This window comes from Lontra canadensis, unplaced genomic scaffold, assembly GCF_010015895.1.
Source record: "Lontra canadensis isolate GAN:19392208 unplaced genomic scaffold, GSC_riverotter_1.0 scaffold35, whole genome shotgun sequence".
Taxonomy (NCBI): domain Eukaryota; kingdom Metazoa; phylum Chordata; class Mammalia; order Carnivora; family Mustelidae; genus Lontra; species Lontra canadensis.
Window position 1 is genome coordinate 14,892,222 of NW_022631029.1, and position 13,554 is coordinate 14,905,775.

At 36.3% G+C, this 13,554-nt stretch overlaps 1 protein-coding gene across 7 annotated transcripts in view; it reads right to left on the reverse strand.

Moving 5' to 3' along the window:
* DNAH12 (dynein axonemal heavy chain 12) overlaps window positions 1-13,554 on the reverse strand; it is a 221,669-nt gene that overhangs the window by 138,493 nt on the left and 69,622 nt on the right. For all 7 annotated transcript variants that reach the window (XM_032868373.1, XM_032868369.1, XM_032868370.1 and 4 more), the window contains 7 exons: window positions 13,303-13,503; window positions 11,142-11,336; window positions 9,551-9,672; window positions 9,179-9,461; window positions 6,589-6,708; window positions 5,925-6,081; window positions 5,517-5,689 (listed from right to left, as the gene is read on the reverse strand). In XM_032868373.1, coding sequence (XP_032724264.1) covers window positions 5,517-5,689; window positions 5,925-6,081; window positions 6,589-6,708; window positions 9,179-9,461; window positions 9,551-9,672; window positions 11,142-11,336; window positions 13,303-13,503 — 1,251 coding nt within the window. The remainder of the gene's footprint in view (window positions 1-5,516; window positions 5,690-5,924; window positions 6,082-6,588; window positions 6,709-9,178; window positions 9,462-9,550; window positions 9,673-11,141; window positions 11,337-13,302; window positions 13,504-13,554) is intronic.

Here is a 13,554-nt window from a genome sequence, read left to right on the forward strand (position 1 = left end):
TCTAGTGTGTGTCTCTGTTCTATACACCAGCCTGATCATATTCTTTTTTTCTTTTTCTTTCCTTTTTTTTCCTTTCTTTTCCCCCCAGTTTTGGGTCTCTTCTGATTTGTTTAGTGTATATTTTTATGGGTTGTTGTTACCCTTTTAGCATTTTGTTCTCTCATTCATCTGTCCTTCTCTGGACAAAAATGACAAAACGAAAAAACTAACCTCAAAAAAGGGGGAGGGGCAAGAGGCAGTACGGACTGCCAGGGACCTAACCAATATGGACATTAGTAAGATGTTGGAACTAGAGTTCAGAATGACAATTATAAAGACACTAACGGGGCTTGAAAAAAGCATTGAAGATACTAGAGAATCTCTTTCTGAAGAAATAAAAGAACTAAAATCTAACCAAGTCAAAAGCCAAAAGGCTATTAATGAGGTATAATAAAAAATGGAGGCTTTTACTGCTGGATAAATGAGGCAGAAGAGAGAATTAGTGATAGAGAAGACCAAGTGATGGAGAATAATGAGGCTGAGAGACAGAGAGAGAGAGAGATAAACAACTACTGGATCATGAGAGGAGAATCTGAGAAATAAGTGATACGATAAGACAAAACAATGTAAGAATAATTGGGCTCCCAGAAAGAGAAGAGAGGGGCAGAAGGTATATTGGAGCAATTATAGGAGAGAACTTCCCTAATTTGGGGAAGGAAATGGGCATCAAAATCCAGGAGGCACAGAGAACCCCCCGTCAAAATCAATAAAAAATAGGTCAACACCTCATCATCAATAGTAAAACTTAAAAGTCTCAGAGACAAAGAGAAAATCCTGAAAGCAGCTTGGGGACAAGAGATCTGTAATCTACAACATTAGATTGGCAGCAAACCTATCCACAGAGACCCGGCAAGCCAGAAAGGACTGGCATGATATATTCAGAGCACTAAACAAGAAAATTCGCAGCCAAGAATACTATATCCTGTTAGCCTGTCATTGAAAATAGAAGGAGATAAAAAGCTTCCAGGACAAACAGAAACTAAAAGAATTTGCAAACACCAAACCAATCCTCCAGGAAATATTGAAAGGGGTCCTCTAAGCAAAGAGAGAGCCTAAAAGTAACATAGACCAGAAGGGAACAGATACAATATACAGTGACACCTTACAGGCAATACAGTAGCACTAAATTCATATCTTTCAAAAGTTATCCTGAATATAAATGGGGTAAATGTCCCAATCAAAAGACAAAGGGTATCAGATTTGATTAAAACAAACAAACAAACAAACAAACAAGACCCACTGATATGCTGTCTGCAGGAGACTCATTTTACACCCAAAGACACCTCCAGATTTAAAGTGAGCGGGTGAAAAAACATTTACCAGACTAATGGACATCAAAAGAAAGCTGAGGTGGCAATCCTTATATCAGACAAATTAGGTTTTTTTAAAAGATTTTATTTACTTCACAGAGACAGACACCGCAAGAGAGGGAACACAAATAGGGGGAGTGGGAGAGGGAGAAACAGGCTCCTCACTGAGCAGAGAGCCCAATGCAGGGCTCAATCCCAGGACCCTGGGATCATGACCTCAATCATGACCTGAGCCATGGCAGACGCTTAATGATGGAGCCAGGCAGGCACCCCAACAAATTAGATTTTAAACCAAAGACTATAATAAGAGATGAGGAAGGACATTATATCATATATAAAGGGTTGTCCAACAAGAAGAGCTAACAATTTTAAATATCTATGCCCCTAACATGGAGCAGCCAATTATATAAACAAATTAATAACAAAATCAAAGAAACACATTGACAATAACACACTAATAGTAGGCGATTTTAACACGCTCCCATCTGAAATCTGAAATGGACAGATCACCTAAGCAAAAGATCAACAAGGAAATAAAGGCCTTAAATGACACACTGGATCAGATGGACATCACAGATATATTTAGAACATTCCATCCCAAAACTACAGAATACACATTCTTCTCTAGTGCACATGGAACATTCTCCAGAATAGATCAATTCCTGGGTCACAAATCAGGTCTCAACCAGTACCAAAAGACTGGATCATTCCCTGCATATTTTAAGACCACAATGCTTTGAAACTGGAACTCAATCACAAGAGGAAAGTTGGAAAGGACTCAAATACATGGAGGCTAAAGAGCATCCTACTAAAGAATGAATGGGTCAACCAGGAAGTTAAAGAAGAATTTTTTAAAATCATGAAAATGAAAACACAACTGTTCAAAATCTTTAGGATGGAGCAAAGGTGGTCCTCAGAGGGAAGGAGATAGCAATATAAGTCTTTGTCAAGAAACAAGAAAGGTCTTAAATATACAACCTAGCCCTACACCTAAAGGAGCTGGAGAAAAACAGCAAAGAAAGCCTAAACCCAGCAGGAGAAGAGAAATAATAAAGGTCAGAATAGGAACCAATGAAAAAGAAACCAAAAGAACAGGAGAACAGATCAACAGACGTAGGAGGTGGTTCCTTGAATGAATTAATAAGATTGATAAACCCTTAGCCAGACTTATCAAAGAGAAAAGAGAAAGGACCCAAATTAATAAAATCATGAATGAAAGAGGAGAGATCACAACCAACACCGAAGAAATACAAACAATTATAAGAATTTATCAGGAGCAACAATATGCCAGCAAATTAGACAATCTGGAATGGATAGATTCCTAGAGACATATAAACTACCAAAACTGAACCAGGAAGAAATAGAAAACCTGAACAGACCCATAACCAGTAAGGAAATTGAAGCAGTAATCAGAAATCTCCCAACAAACAAGAGTCCAGAGTCAGATGGCTTCCCAGGGGGAATTCTAGCAAACATTTAAAGAAGAATTAATATCTATTCTCCTGAAATGTTCCAAAACATAGAAATGGGAGGAAAACTTCCAAACTCATTCTATGAGGCCAGCATTACCTTGATCCCAAAACCAAAGACTTCATCAAAAAGGAGAATCACAGACCAATATCCCTGATGAACATGGATGCAAAAATTCTCACGAAAACACTAGCCAATAGGATCCAACAGTACATTAAAAGGATAATTCACCACAACCAAGTGGGATTTACTCCTGAGCTGCAAGGTTGGTTCCACATCCGTAGATCAATCAATGTGATACAATACATTCATAAAAGAAAGAACAAGAACCATATGATACTCTCTGTTGATGCTGAAAAAGCTTTTGACAAAGTACAGCATCCTTTCTTGATCAAAACTCTTCACAATGTAGGCATAGAGTGTACATACCTCAATATCATCAAAACCATCAATGAAAACCCACAGTGAATATCATTCTCAATGGGGAAAAACTGAGAGCTCTTCCCTTAAGATCAGGAACATGGCAGTGATGTCTACTATCACCACTGCTATTCACCATAGTACTAGAAGTCCTAGCCTCAGCAATCAGACAACAAAAAGAAATAAAAGATATCCAAATCAGCAAAGAAAAACTCTTGGGTGCCTGGGTGGCTCAGTGGGTTAAAGCCTCAGCCTTCAGCTCAGGGAGCAGGGAGCCTACTTCCTCCTCTCTCTCTCTGCCTGCCTCTCTGCCTACTTGTGATCTCTGTCTGTCAAATAAATAAATAAAATCTTAAAAAAAAAAAAAAAGAAAAGTCAAACTCTCATTCTTTGCAGATGACATCATACTTTATGTGGAAAACCCAAAAGATTCTACCCCAAAACTGCTAGAACTCACAAAAGAATTGAGTAAAGTGTCAGGATATAAAATCAATGCACAGATATCAGTTGCATTTCTATACACCAACAGCAAGACAGAACAAAGAGAAATTAAGGAGTTGATCCCATTTATAATTGCACCCAAAATCATAAGACACTTAGGAATAAATATAACCAAAGAGGTAAGGGATCTGTACTCAGAAAACTATAGAATACTCATGAAAAAAATTGAGTAAGACACAAAGAAATGGAGAAACGTTCCATGCTCATGGACTGGAAGACAAATATTGTGAAAATGTCCATACCACCTAGAGCAATCTACACATTTAATGCAATCCCTATCAAAATATCCTCAACTTTTTTAAAGAAATGGAACAAATAGTCCATTTTACCTCACCAAAGTAAGGGAAGCAAGGGCAAAAATGAACTATTGGGACTTCATCAAGATCGAAAGCTTTTGCACAGCAAAGGAAACAGTCAACAAAACCAAAAGACAACCAACAGAATGGGAGAAGATATTTGAAAATGTCTTATCAGATAAAAGGCTAGTATCCAAAATCTATGAAGAACTTATCAAACTCAACACCCTAAGAACAAATAATCCATTCATGAAATGGGTAGAGGACATGAACAGACATTTCTGCAAAGAAGACATCCAAATGGCCAACAGACGCATGAAAAAGTGCTCACAACATCACTCAGCATCAGGGAAATACAAATCAAAACCACAATGAGATACCACCTCACGCCAGTCAGAATGGCTAAAATTAACAAATAAGGAAACAACAGGTGTTGGCGAGGATGCAGAGAAAGGGGCAACCTCCTACACTGTTGGTGGGAATGCAAGCTGGTGCAGCCACTCTGGAAAACAGTATGGAGGAAGTTGAAAATAGAGCTACCCTATGACCCAGCAATTGCACAACTGGGTATTTACACCAAAGATACAAACGTGGGAATCGAAAGGGGCACGTGCATCTGCATGTTTATAGCAGCAATGTCCACAATAGCCAAACTATGGAAAGAGCCTACATGTCCATCAACAGATGAATGGATAAAGACAATGTGGTATACATATACAGTTGAATATTTTGTAGCCTTCAAAAAAAATGAAATCTTGCCATTTGCAATGATGTGGTTGGAAGTAGAGGGTATTATGCTAAGCAAAATAAATCAATCAGAGAAAAACAATTATCATACGATCTCACTGATAAAGAGGAATTTGAGAAACAAGATAGAAGATCATAGAGGAAGGGAGGGGCAAAGTGAAACAAGATGAAACCAGAGAGGGAGACAAACCATAAGAAACCCATAATTTCAGGAACAAAACTGAGGGTTGCTGGAGTGGAAGGGTTGCTGGAGTGCAGGGGGTGGGGGGGTGGGTTGGTGGGAGGGATAGGGGTGGCTGGGTGATAGACACTGGGGAGGGTGTGTGCTATGATGAGTGTTGTGAATTGTGTAAGACTGATGAATCACAGAGCTGTAATCCTGAAACAAATAATACATTATATGTTAACAAAAAAATTTTAAAAAGAGAATAAAATGGGGATAGCCATGTTAAATTTGGATAAGAAAGTATGACAACAGGGGCACCTTGGTGGCTCAGTCATTAAGCATCTGCCTTCAGCTCAGGTCATGATCCCAGGTCCTGGGATCGAGCACTGCAACAGGCTCCCTGCTCAGCGGAAAGCCTGCTTCTCCCTCTCCCACTCCCCCTGCCTGTGTTCCCTCCCTCACTGTGTCTCTTCCAGTTAAATAAATAAATAAAATCTTTTTTAAAAAAGTATGACACAAACGAAAAAGTAATTTTAATGTATGAATCAAAATAATTTAAATACATACCAATGTTCTGTAACACCTGTCAGTTAACGGTGTAATGACAAGTCGAGGTGAATTACCAAGATACTCATAAGCATATTTTACATTGCAATTAATGATACGAACTCGAGCATTTTCAAATTCCCAATAATATCGAAGCTGAGCAAGCCACTGGAAATCTGTATCATGGGAGACACCTAGAAAGAATAAGGTAAAACAAGACACATAATCCTGAAATGGAAAAATAATTTGAAAAATAGGTATCCTATCATTTTTTGTAACAGCAGATATTAAAATAATTTTCTTTCTAATTTATAGAAAGAATCAAGTAAATTAAATTCTGTTGAGAGTGAAAACAACATATAGTATAAAACTTGGTTTCTAGAAGCTATTAATATTTTATCTTTAACATTACAGAGAAGAGTCACATACCCATATCAATCATGTCCATGACCACATCTCTGGCATGGACATCAATTGTAACCAAAGCTCCCAGAGTAATCCTGGTCTGCTTCGACAGTCTTCCCCTTACCAGCTCTACAATATCATTTAGTTGATTCTGAAGTTCCTTATAGTATTTCTTTAATGCCTACAAAATAAAAAAGCAATTAAACTAATGGTGTATAGTATCTAAAATACGTATTTTATATACTCTTTTACAAAACAATTCTGACTTCATATCTTGATATAGAAATGAATTCTAGAACAGAATGGGTTTGTCTAAGCTTCATAAAATACTGAGAACAAGTTTCCAAATAACTATAATTTTAATGCTAGATGTATAAACAGATGGGAAGACTGCCTTTACAAAAATAGATAAGCTAACTAAGAAACATAGCAGTAGAAAAGAATGCTATATGTATAAAAAAAATTGCTTTGGGCTACCTAGGTAGCTCAGTTGGTTAAGCATCCGACTCTTGATTTTGGCTCAGGTTATGATCTCAGGGTTGTAAGATCAAGCTGTATTTCAGACTCCATACTGGGTATGGAGCATGCTTAAGATTCTCCCTCTTCCCTCTGCCCCTCTCCTGCATATGCGCTCTCTAAATAAATAAATAAATAAATAAATAAATAAATAAATAAATGCATGCTTTACCTCTGTCCCACCACTTATAACTTCCTGTGTCTCAGAAGTCCAGAACATTTGAGAAACACAGAGTACAACTTGGCCAGGCCACTCTCGAACCCAGTCTTTTCTTGCGGATTCTGGATATGCCTGAACAATTAAAATGCATTTCTAACTTTAAAAGATTATGAAAGGAATAAAAAGCTAAATGTCTAATAATGGGGAAATACAACATTTGATATATTTATAGGCTAGAATATCACATAGTTATGAAAATTTCCAGATGACTATTTAAAAGAAAAATTTGTTTATTCATTTGTTCATTTATTCATTTGTTTATTCATAAAAGAGTAGTAAAATGAACACTAATATGTTAATAATCAGTTATCTCTGGAAAAATTTGATTGTTGATTATTCCAGAAATTTATTTCTATATATTTTTAAAGATTTTATTTATTTGTTTGACAGAGAAGGACACAGCAAGAGAGGAACACAAGCAGGGGGAGTGGAAGAGGGAGAAGCAGTCTTCCCACTGAGCAGGGAGTCTGATGCGGGACTTGATCCCAGGACTCTGGGATCATGACCTGAGCGGAAGCAGACGCTTAATGACTGAGCCACGCAAGTGCCCCAATTTTATACGTTTTTACACTGCTTTGCTATAGGGAGTTGTCAAGTTTTCTATATTGAATACATATCACTTCTATTATAATGAAATGTAAGGGATTTATTAAATCTGTTAAAAAAATTGGTTTAATAGATTATATGTTGATGCTGATTTAATTGAAAAGGAGATTATATAATCTAGTGGAAAATTGGATTAGTAGCTAGAACCCTTGTAGGATTTATCTATAGCTTTTCTAAAAACTTATATGACCAGAGTATATAATTCGAACAATAATAGGGGTGCCTGGGTGGCTCAGTCGTTAGGCATCTGTCTTTGGCTCGGGTCATGATCCAAAGGTCCTGGGGCTGAGCTCCACATTGGGCTCCCTACTCATGGGGAAGCCTGCTTCTCCTCTCCCACTCCCCCTGCTTGTGTTCCTGCTCTCGCTCTCTCTCTCTCTGTCAAATAAATAAAATCTTTCAAAAAATTATATATTTGTTGAATTATAAATAATTTAACAATCTGTGCTTATGAGCTCAAATTATATTCTCATTTTTTCTAACTTTTTATGTTCAAAATGTATTTAAATAGACTGAGGGTGGAGTTTAATCTCCTAAAAAAATAACAAGCTTCATGGGCACCTGGGTGGCTCAGTCATTATGCATCTGCCTTCGCTCAGGTTATGATCCCAGGGTCCTGGGATTGAGCCCAACATTGGGCTCCCTGCTCAGTGGGAAGCCTGCTTCTCCCTCTCCCACACCCTTGCTTGTGTTCCCTCTCTCGCTGTGTCTCTATCAAATAAGTAAATAAAATCTTTAAAAACAAAAAAGAAAAAAATAATAGAAAAATGACTTGCTTCAAGTAATAATAGCAGATACAAGTTATAAATTGAAAAAGCTGCAGAACAAAATTTGAACTTGACACTAATGGAAACTGTATTTTTAATACAATAACACCATTAGATAAAATAATGTTAAACATAAAGATATAAATATATTATTACTTAAATACATTTTATTAGCAACATTTAGAAATAAAGACAAATGACAAGTTTCAAAGAAAGAGAAGTTTCAAAAAAATGGATGAGTCATTTATAGATACACAGAGGTAAATTTCTATACTAATCAAGAAATACTTTCATGGATAATGTTGGATTTTTTTCCTACATGTTTTAATCTGTTTGGAATCATAAATAGAAAAAGAAGAGAAAAAGCCAAGATTTATCTGCAGGAATATTAAAGCTGAATAGAATAGCCACTGCAAAAAGATGAGCTTCACGGGGTGAAAGAAAGGGGGTACCTCACTCGCATAAAGTGAGTTGCTGGATTTTAAAAGGCTGCAATGCCTTTTTTTTAATTTTAATTTTTTTTAATTTTTAATTTTTTAATTTTTTTTTTTAATTTTTAAAGGAACATAACTGTTCCTTTGTGGTCCTAACGACAGAAATATACTGAATTTTATTATTCAAGATTAAGTTAATTGGATCAGCATAAGTAAAGTACATGTTGTACTTCAGTGTTACATTTCTTTCAAATATTATATACCCTCTTTTAATGTTTGTTTATCTCATTTTGAGTATCTAAGGTGTAAACAGCCATAGATCACGGATTTCACACCTCTGTCATGAGGTTCTTTCTAACCCCAGGCTCTGTACACAAGATACCTGAATGCTCTTCCCTTTGCTCTTTATCTTGTTAATTCCTACTTCGGATCTCACTTTCAATCTCACTCTCTGTAAGAGCCTATCTCTAGAAACACCCTCTCCATTCTAAATTATATATACCTTATACTTTCTCATAAAACCTTTTGTCCTTTATAGCACTCAATCACATATTATCAATTCTTACTAATATCATTATATTAATAATGTTAGAAACAAAGAGTAAAAAAATAATAAATGGCTTAAAATAGTAAGAACCATAAATAGTAATTTACCAACACAAGTTCAAAACCTCCTAAAAAGAAAGCACTTGCGGAACACAGGGTGTTCCTGAAATTAAATCTTTGGAAACGCACCAGCCGGGCTGCCGCGATCACATCATGAATACTCCGGAGCATTAAATCTTCCACTTGAATGAGCCACTTTTCCACAGCACCTCGCGCTGCAGATGTGGAAATTAGGGCAATCAGTTCCACTCGCTCCCCTTCAGAGCTATACATGGCCTTAATGTCCAAATTAGGAAGGAATTCCAACTTAGCAATGCCCTCGAAGCATTTTTTTAAATGAGGCTGAACTCTAAGTGGATCTTTGGTCTCTGACAAAATCTCTAACATTTCATCATTAGATAAGAAGAAAAAACTAGAAAACATGAAAATACAAATGCTTTAGTTCTCCATCATGTATCAGAAAATGCTTTTAGTTATAGCACAATTAATTACCCATCATACCGAGGGAAGAAAAGCCGTTTTTTTTCAAGATATGCATTAAGCCCTTTCATAATTTTCTCCAAAAGTTCGTTGCAGTTCTGCAGTTTTTCCAATAAACCTGTTAGAGAAGTAGCAGCAAGAACCTAAAAGATACACATTCGTTCAGGTCAGCACTTATATAGCAGATATAACTGTAAGTCCTAAACATTAGTCTATTGTATGTGTCAAAAATGTTGAAATGTCAAAAGGCTTATGAAAATTGTTGTAAAATATTTTGTCATGTAAAATGATTATAATTCAATAAATCAGAAATAGTCTTATCCAAGGATGCAAGTTACAAATGAGAAGTTATAACTGTCATACACATTTTCATTTCTCATATATTCTTCTGAATGATGTGGGGAAAGTCCATTAGGTTGGTGTGTGGTTTAATTATCACATTTACAGCTGTCAACTGTGAACAATCTATAGTATGAGTTGGTGGAACTACATCCCACAGGTTAAATCCGACTTGCTGCTAGTCTTTTTTTTTCAGCTTTATAAGGTACAATTAACAAATAAAAATTTTATGTATTTAAGGTGTACAACTTGATGTTTTGACAGATGAATGCACTCTGCTGCCAATTTTTTAATGACCTACGAGCTAAGAATGATTTTTATATTTTTAAAAGGATGAAAAATGAAAAGAAAAATCACATTTCGTGGCACATAAAATGTCACTATCCAGAAAGTTTTATTATACCACAGACACATCCATTTAGTAACATACTGTCTCTGGCTGCTTTCTCCCCATGACAGTGGCAGAGTTGAGGAGCTGCAAAAAGACTGTATGTCCCACAAAGTCTAAAATATTTACTGCCTGGTCCCTTGCAGAAAAAAAGTTGCTGACTTCTGACCTACCAGAAATCACGTTTCACAAAGGTTCTAAGATCACTGAGTAAGGCAAAATCCTTGGAACTCATAGTTTCAGCATATTATTGACTCCCACTAAGTCCAGCATGGCTAATTTTCATCCAGCATTGAAATAAATTGTTACATTTTAGGTTGAAAACCAGATTTAAAAAGTGAATGTATATCTTTCAACTATGAGTACTTTGTGTATGAAAAATACATAGTCTGTCCTTCAACATGAGAATCACACTCGACAAGGTGCTATACTCACTAGGAGAGACACATAGCAAGTGAGGTCAACTGAGAGAACAGCAGATCCTATATTCCCATCGCTCCCAAGCATATAAAGTCATTGAATAGAATGTCAGGTGAATCACCTTATATTCATTCTCCTTCCCTTTCTCTTTCTCTCTGTCCATCCCCTTCCTCTTCTTATTTTAGTTTATTTTACAAGAAAAGAATAGCTGTGAGTGTCTATCACAGTCAAATGAGTAAAATGTGCATGTGAGGCAGCTGCACCATTAGAGTTATAAGTAGCGTATTATATGAATTGAAAAGTAAAATTATCTTAATGCTTTGCGCTTTCTTCTATTTTTCTGAACTTTCCAGTTTGTATACAATGAGCAGATTTTGCTTTTGTAATCAGAAAAAAAGAGCCAGATGCTTTTGAATAACAGAGTTAAAGGTTCCCTTTATTTGTAAGAGAAAATAAAGACTTCACCTTTGGATCTTTTGCACAGAACTTCATGATATCTCTCCAATGTCTGTCTACTGTCTGAAACTGACGCCCTTCTTCTGGCATCTGTTGCATGATATCCTCAGAACAAAATATGGGCTCCAAGTACAGCCATTGAGCTTGTACTTTTAACCATTCATCAATCGTTTCTTGTATTCGAATCAAGCGGTCCTCCCAGGCCTTAATGAAAAGCACACCGTACTAAATTCCAGTTATTAAAGAAAAACCATAAATTACAGCAAGGAGGAACACCTGGATGGCTCAGTCAGTTAAGTGTCTGCCGTCGGCCCAAGTCATGATCCTGGGGTCCTGGGACCAAGTTCCACATCAGGCTCCTTGATCAGCGGGGAGCCTGTTTCTCCCTCTGCCTGCTACTCCCCCTGCCTGTGCTCGCTCTCTCTCTCTGACAAATAAATAAATAAAATCTTTTTAAAAAATTACAGCATGGAATATTTACTTTAAATTTACTGTTATTTTTAAATCAATGCCAAACAGCTCAAGGTCATTTATGGGTATCACATGGATTTAGAAAAACTCTAGGAAGTCCCAGGTTTTCCTAAGTCATTGGAACTCACCATAGGAAATGACTATATTTATCTAGACCAATTTCTTTATCTTTAGGGAATGATTCCAAGCCTGAAAATCATCCAGAAATGTCCTGCTGTACACCAGTGGTTATCAACCCAGGGGCTATTTTGCCTTCCACCCTAAGGGACATTTGACAATGTGTGGAGATATTTTAATTTGTCACAACTGAGGGGTGAAGGTACTACTAATACCTCATGGGTAGAGGCCAGGAACACCGCCAAACTTCCTAACATGTACAAGACAGCCCCCACGACAAAGAATTATTGAGCTCAACATGTCATTAGTACCAGGTTGAGAAATCTGACTCTACATTAACACAACTTTGAGGGGGGCAGAGGGAGGGACAAGGAAACAGGTCCCCTTTGTCTCATAGGTCTTCTAGAATTGACAAGATATTTCACTAGCTGAAGATCATTATACAATTTCTTTTGCTCTTAAATATATGGCCTATATTCTATGTGTCAATAAATTAGGTCTCTCATTTTTATTGTTTTAAAAGCTCTTAGAGCTTTTAAATTTTTTCATGTAAATATTCTCTTGTTAAATAAGACAATTCTACAGAAGACATAATATCTTATCAGAAGAAGCAGACCATCTTGGTTTATGGGAAAATGTGTAGCATTATGTCCTTTTGAAAGAATACCACTCCATCTTCTCCAAATTACTGAGAGCCAAGGTCTTCTATGGAGAACTATTTATGTTCAAATTAAAACCAGACTACCTCAGTTTGAATCCTAGTTCTGTCAATTATTACCTGGGTAAATGTGGGTAAATTACCTATCTTCCTATGCCTTGGTCCTTATCTCTGAGTACAGATAATATTGCCCATCCTGAACACCTGTTATGGGGATTAGATGGTTCAATAAATATAAAGACTCTAGAGTAGGGGCTGTAAATATCAAGGGAAGCATCCATTTGTTGTCTGTCTTTTCCCCCATTTTATATAGTTCCCAGTTAGAATTTTGATACTAGCCATGATGCTATTATTATAATTTGTGTTTGCTTTCTGTATCTACCTATATCAATTATAAGAATATGAAATAATCTTATAGCCTCAAATATAATTTGTTTTGATATCAAGTGGACCATAATTCATTAATTATTCTAAAGGACTCTCAAGCTTGTTGTTTACAAATATAGCTAAAGTATAGTATATAGAACTTCATTACAAGTTACAAGAATGAAACAGTGTCTAGACTATCTAAAGTTAGAATCAGTAGTACCAACTGTTTTCCTTCCAAGTCTATCACTGTTATTGGGGAAGTTTTTTTTTTAACTTTATTTTTTCAGTGTTCCAAGATTCATTGTTTATGCATCACACCCAGTGCTCCATACAATATGTGCCCCCCCCAAGTTTTTTTTAATAAAAAATTTATTCTTTTCAAAATTACTAGAGTTAATGTCTCAGATCTGTTCTATAAGGTTTCACATTAATTTTTAATATCTGTTCCTGTATGTCACCAAATCTATCCAACAAGCTGACTTATTCCCACAAGAATACATACGTAATAAGGTAACAATTTTTATAAATGACCAGAAGTTATCATATTTAGCATACCTTGATCTCTTTTTCAAATGGTTTGATGAAAGGTGAGCCTCTCATTGTCTGAGTTTTTATAATTTGATCATCAAGGAGAGCCTGAATCTCATCTACTGAAGAAAGAATAGAAACTCCAGTATCACGATATGGACTTGTGTGAAAAGCAATGTCATCCCAGGTTCCCATCATTGTGTGCAGGGCTTTCTCTAATGAAAATTCCTAAAAGGGAGAAAAGGAGAAAGAAGGGGATGGCAAAGAAAAGTCTTATAT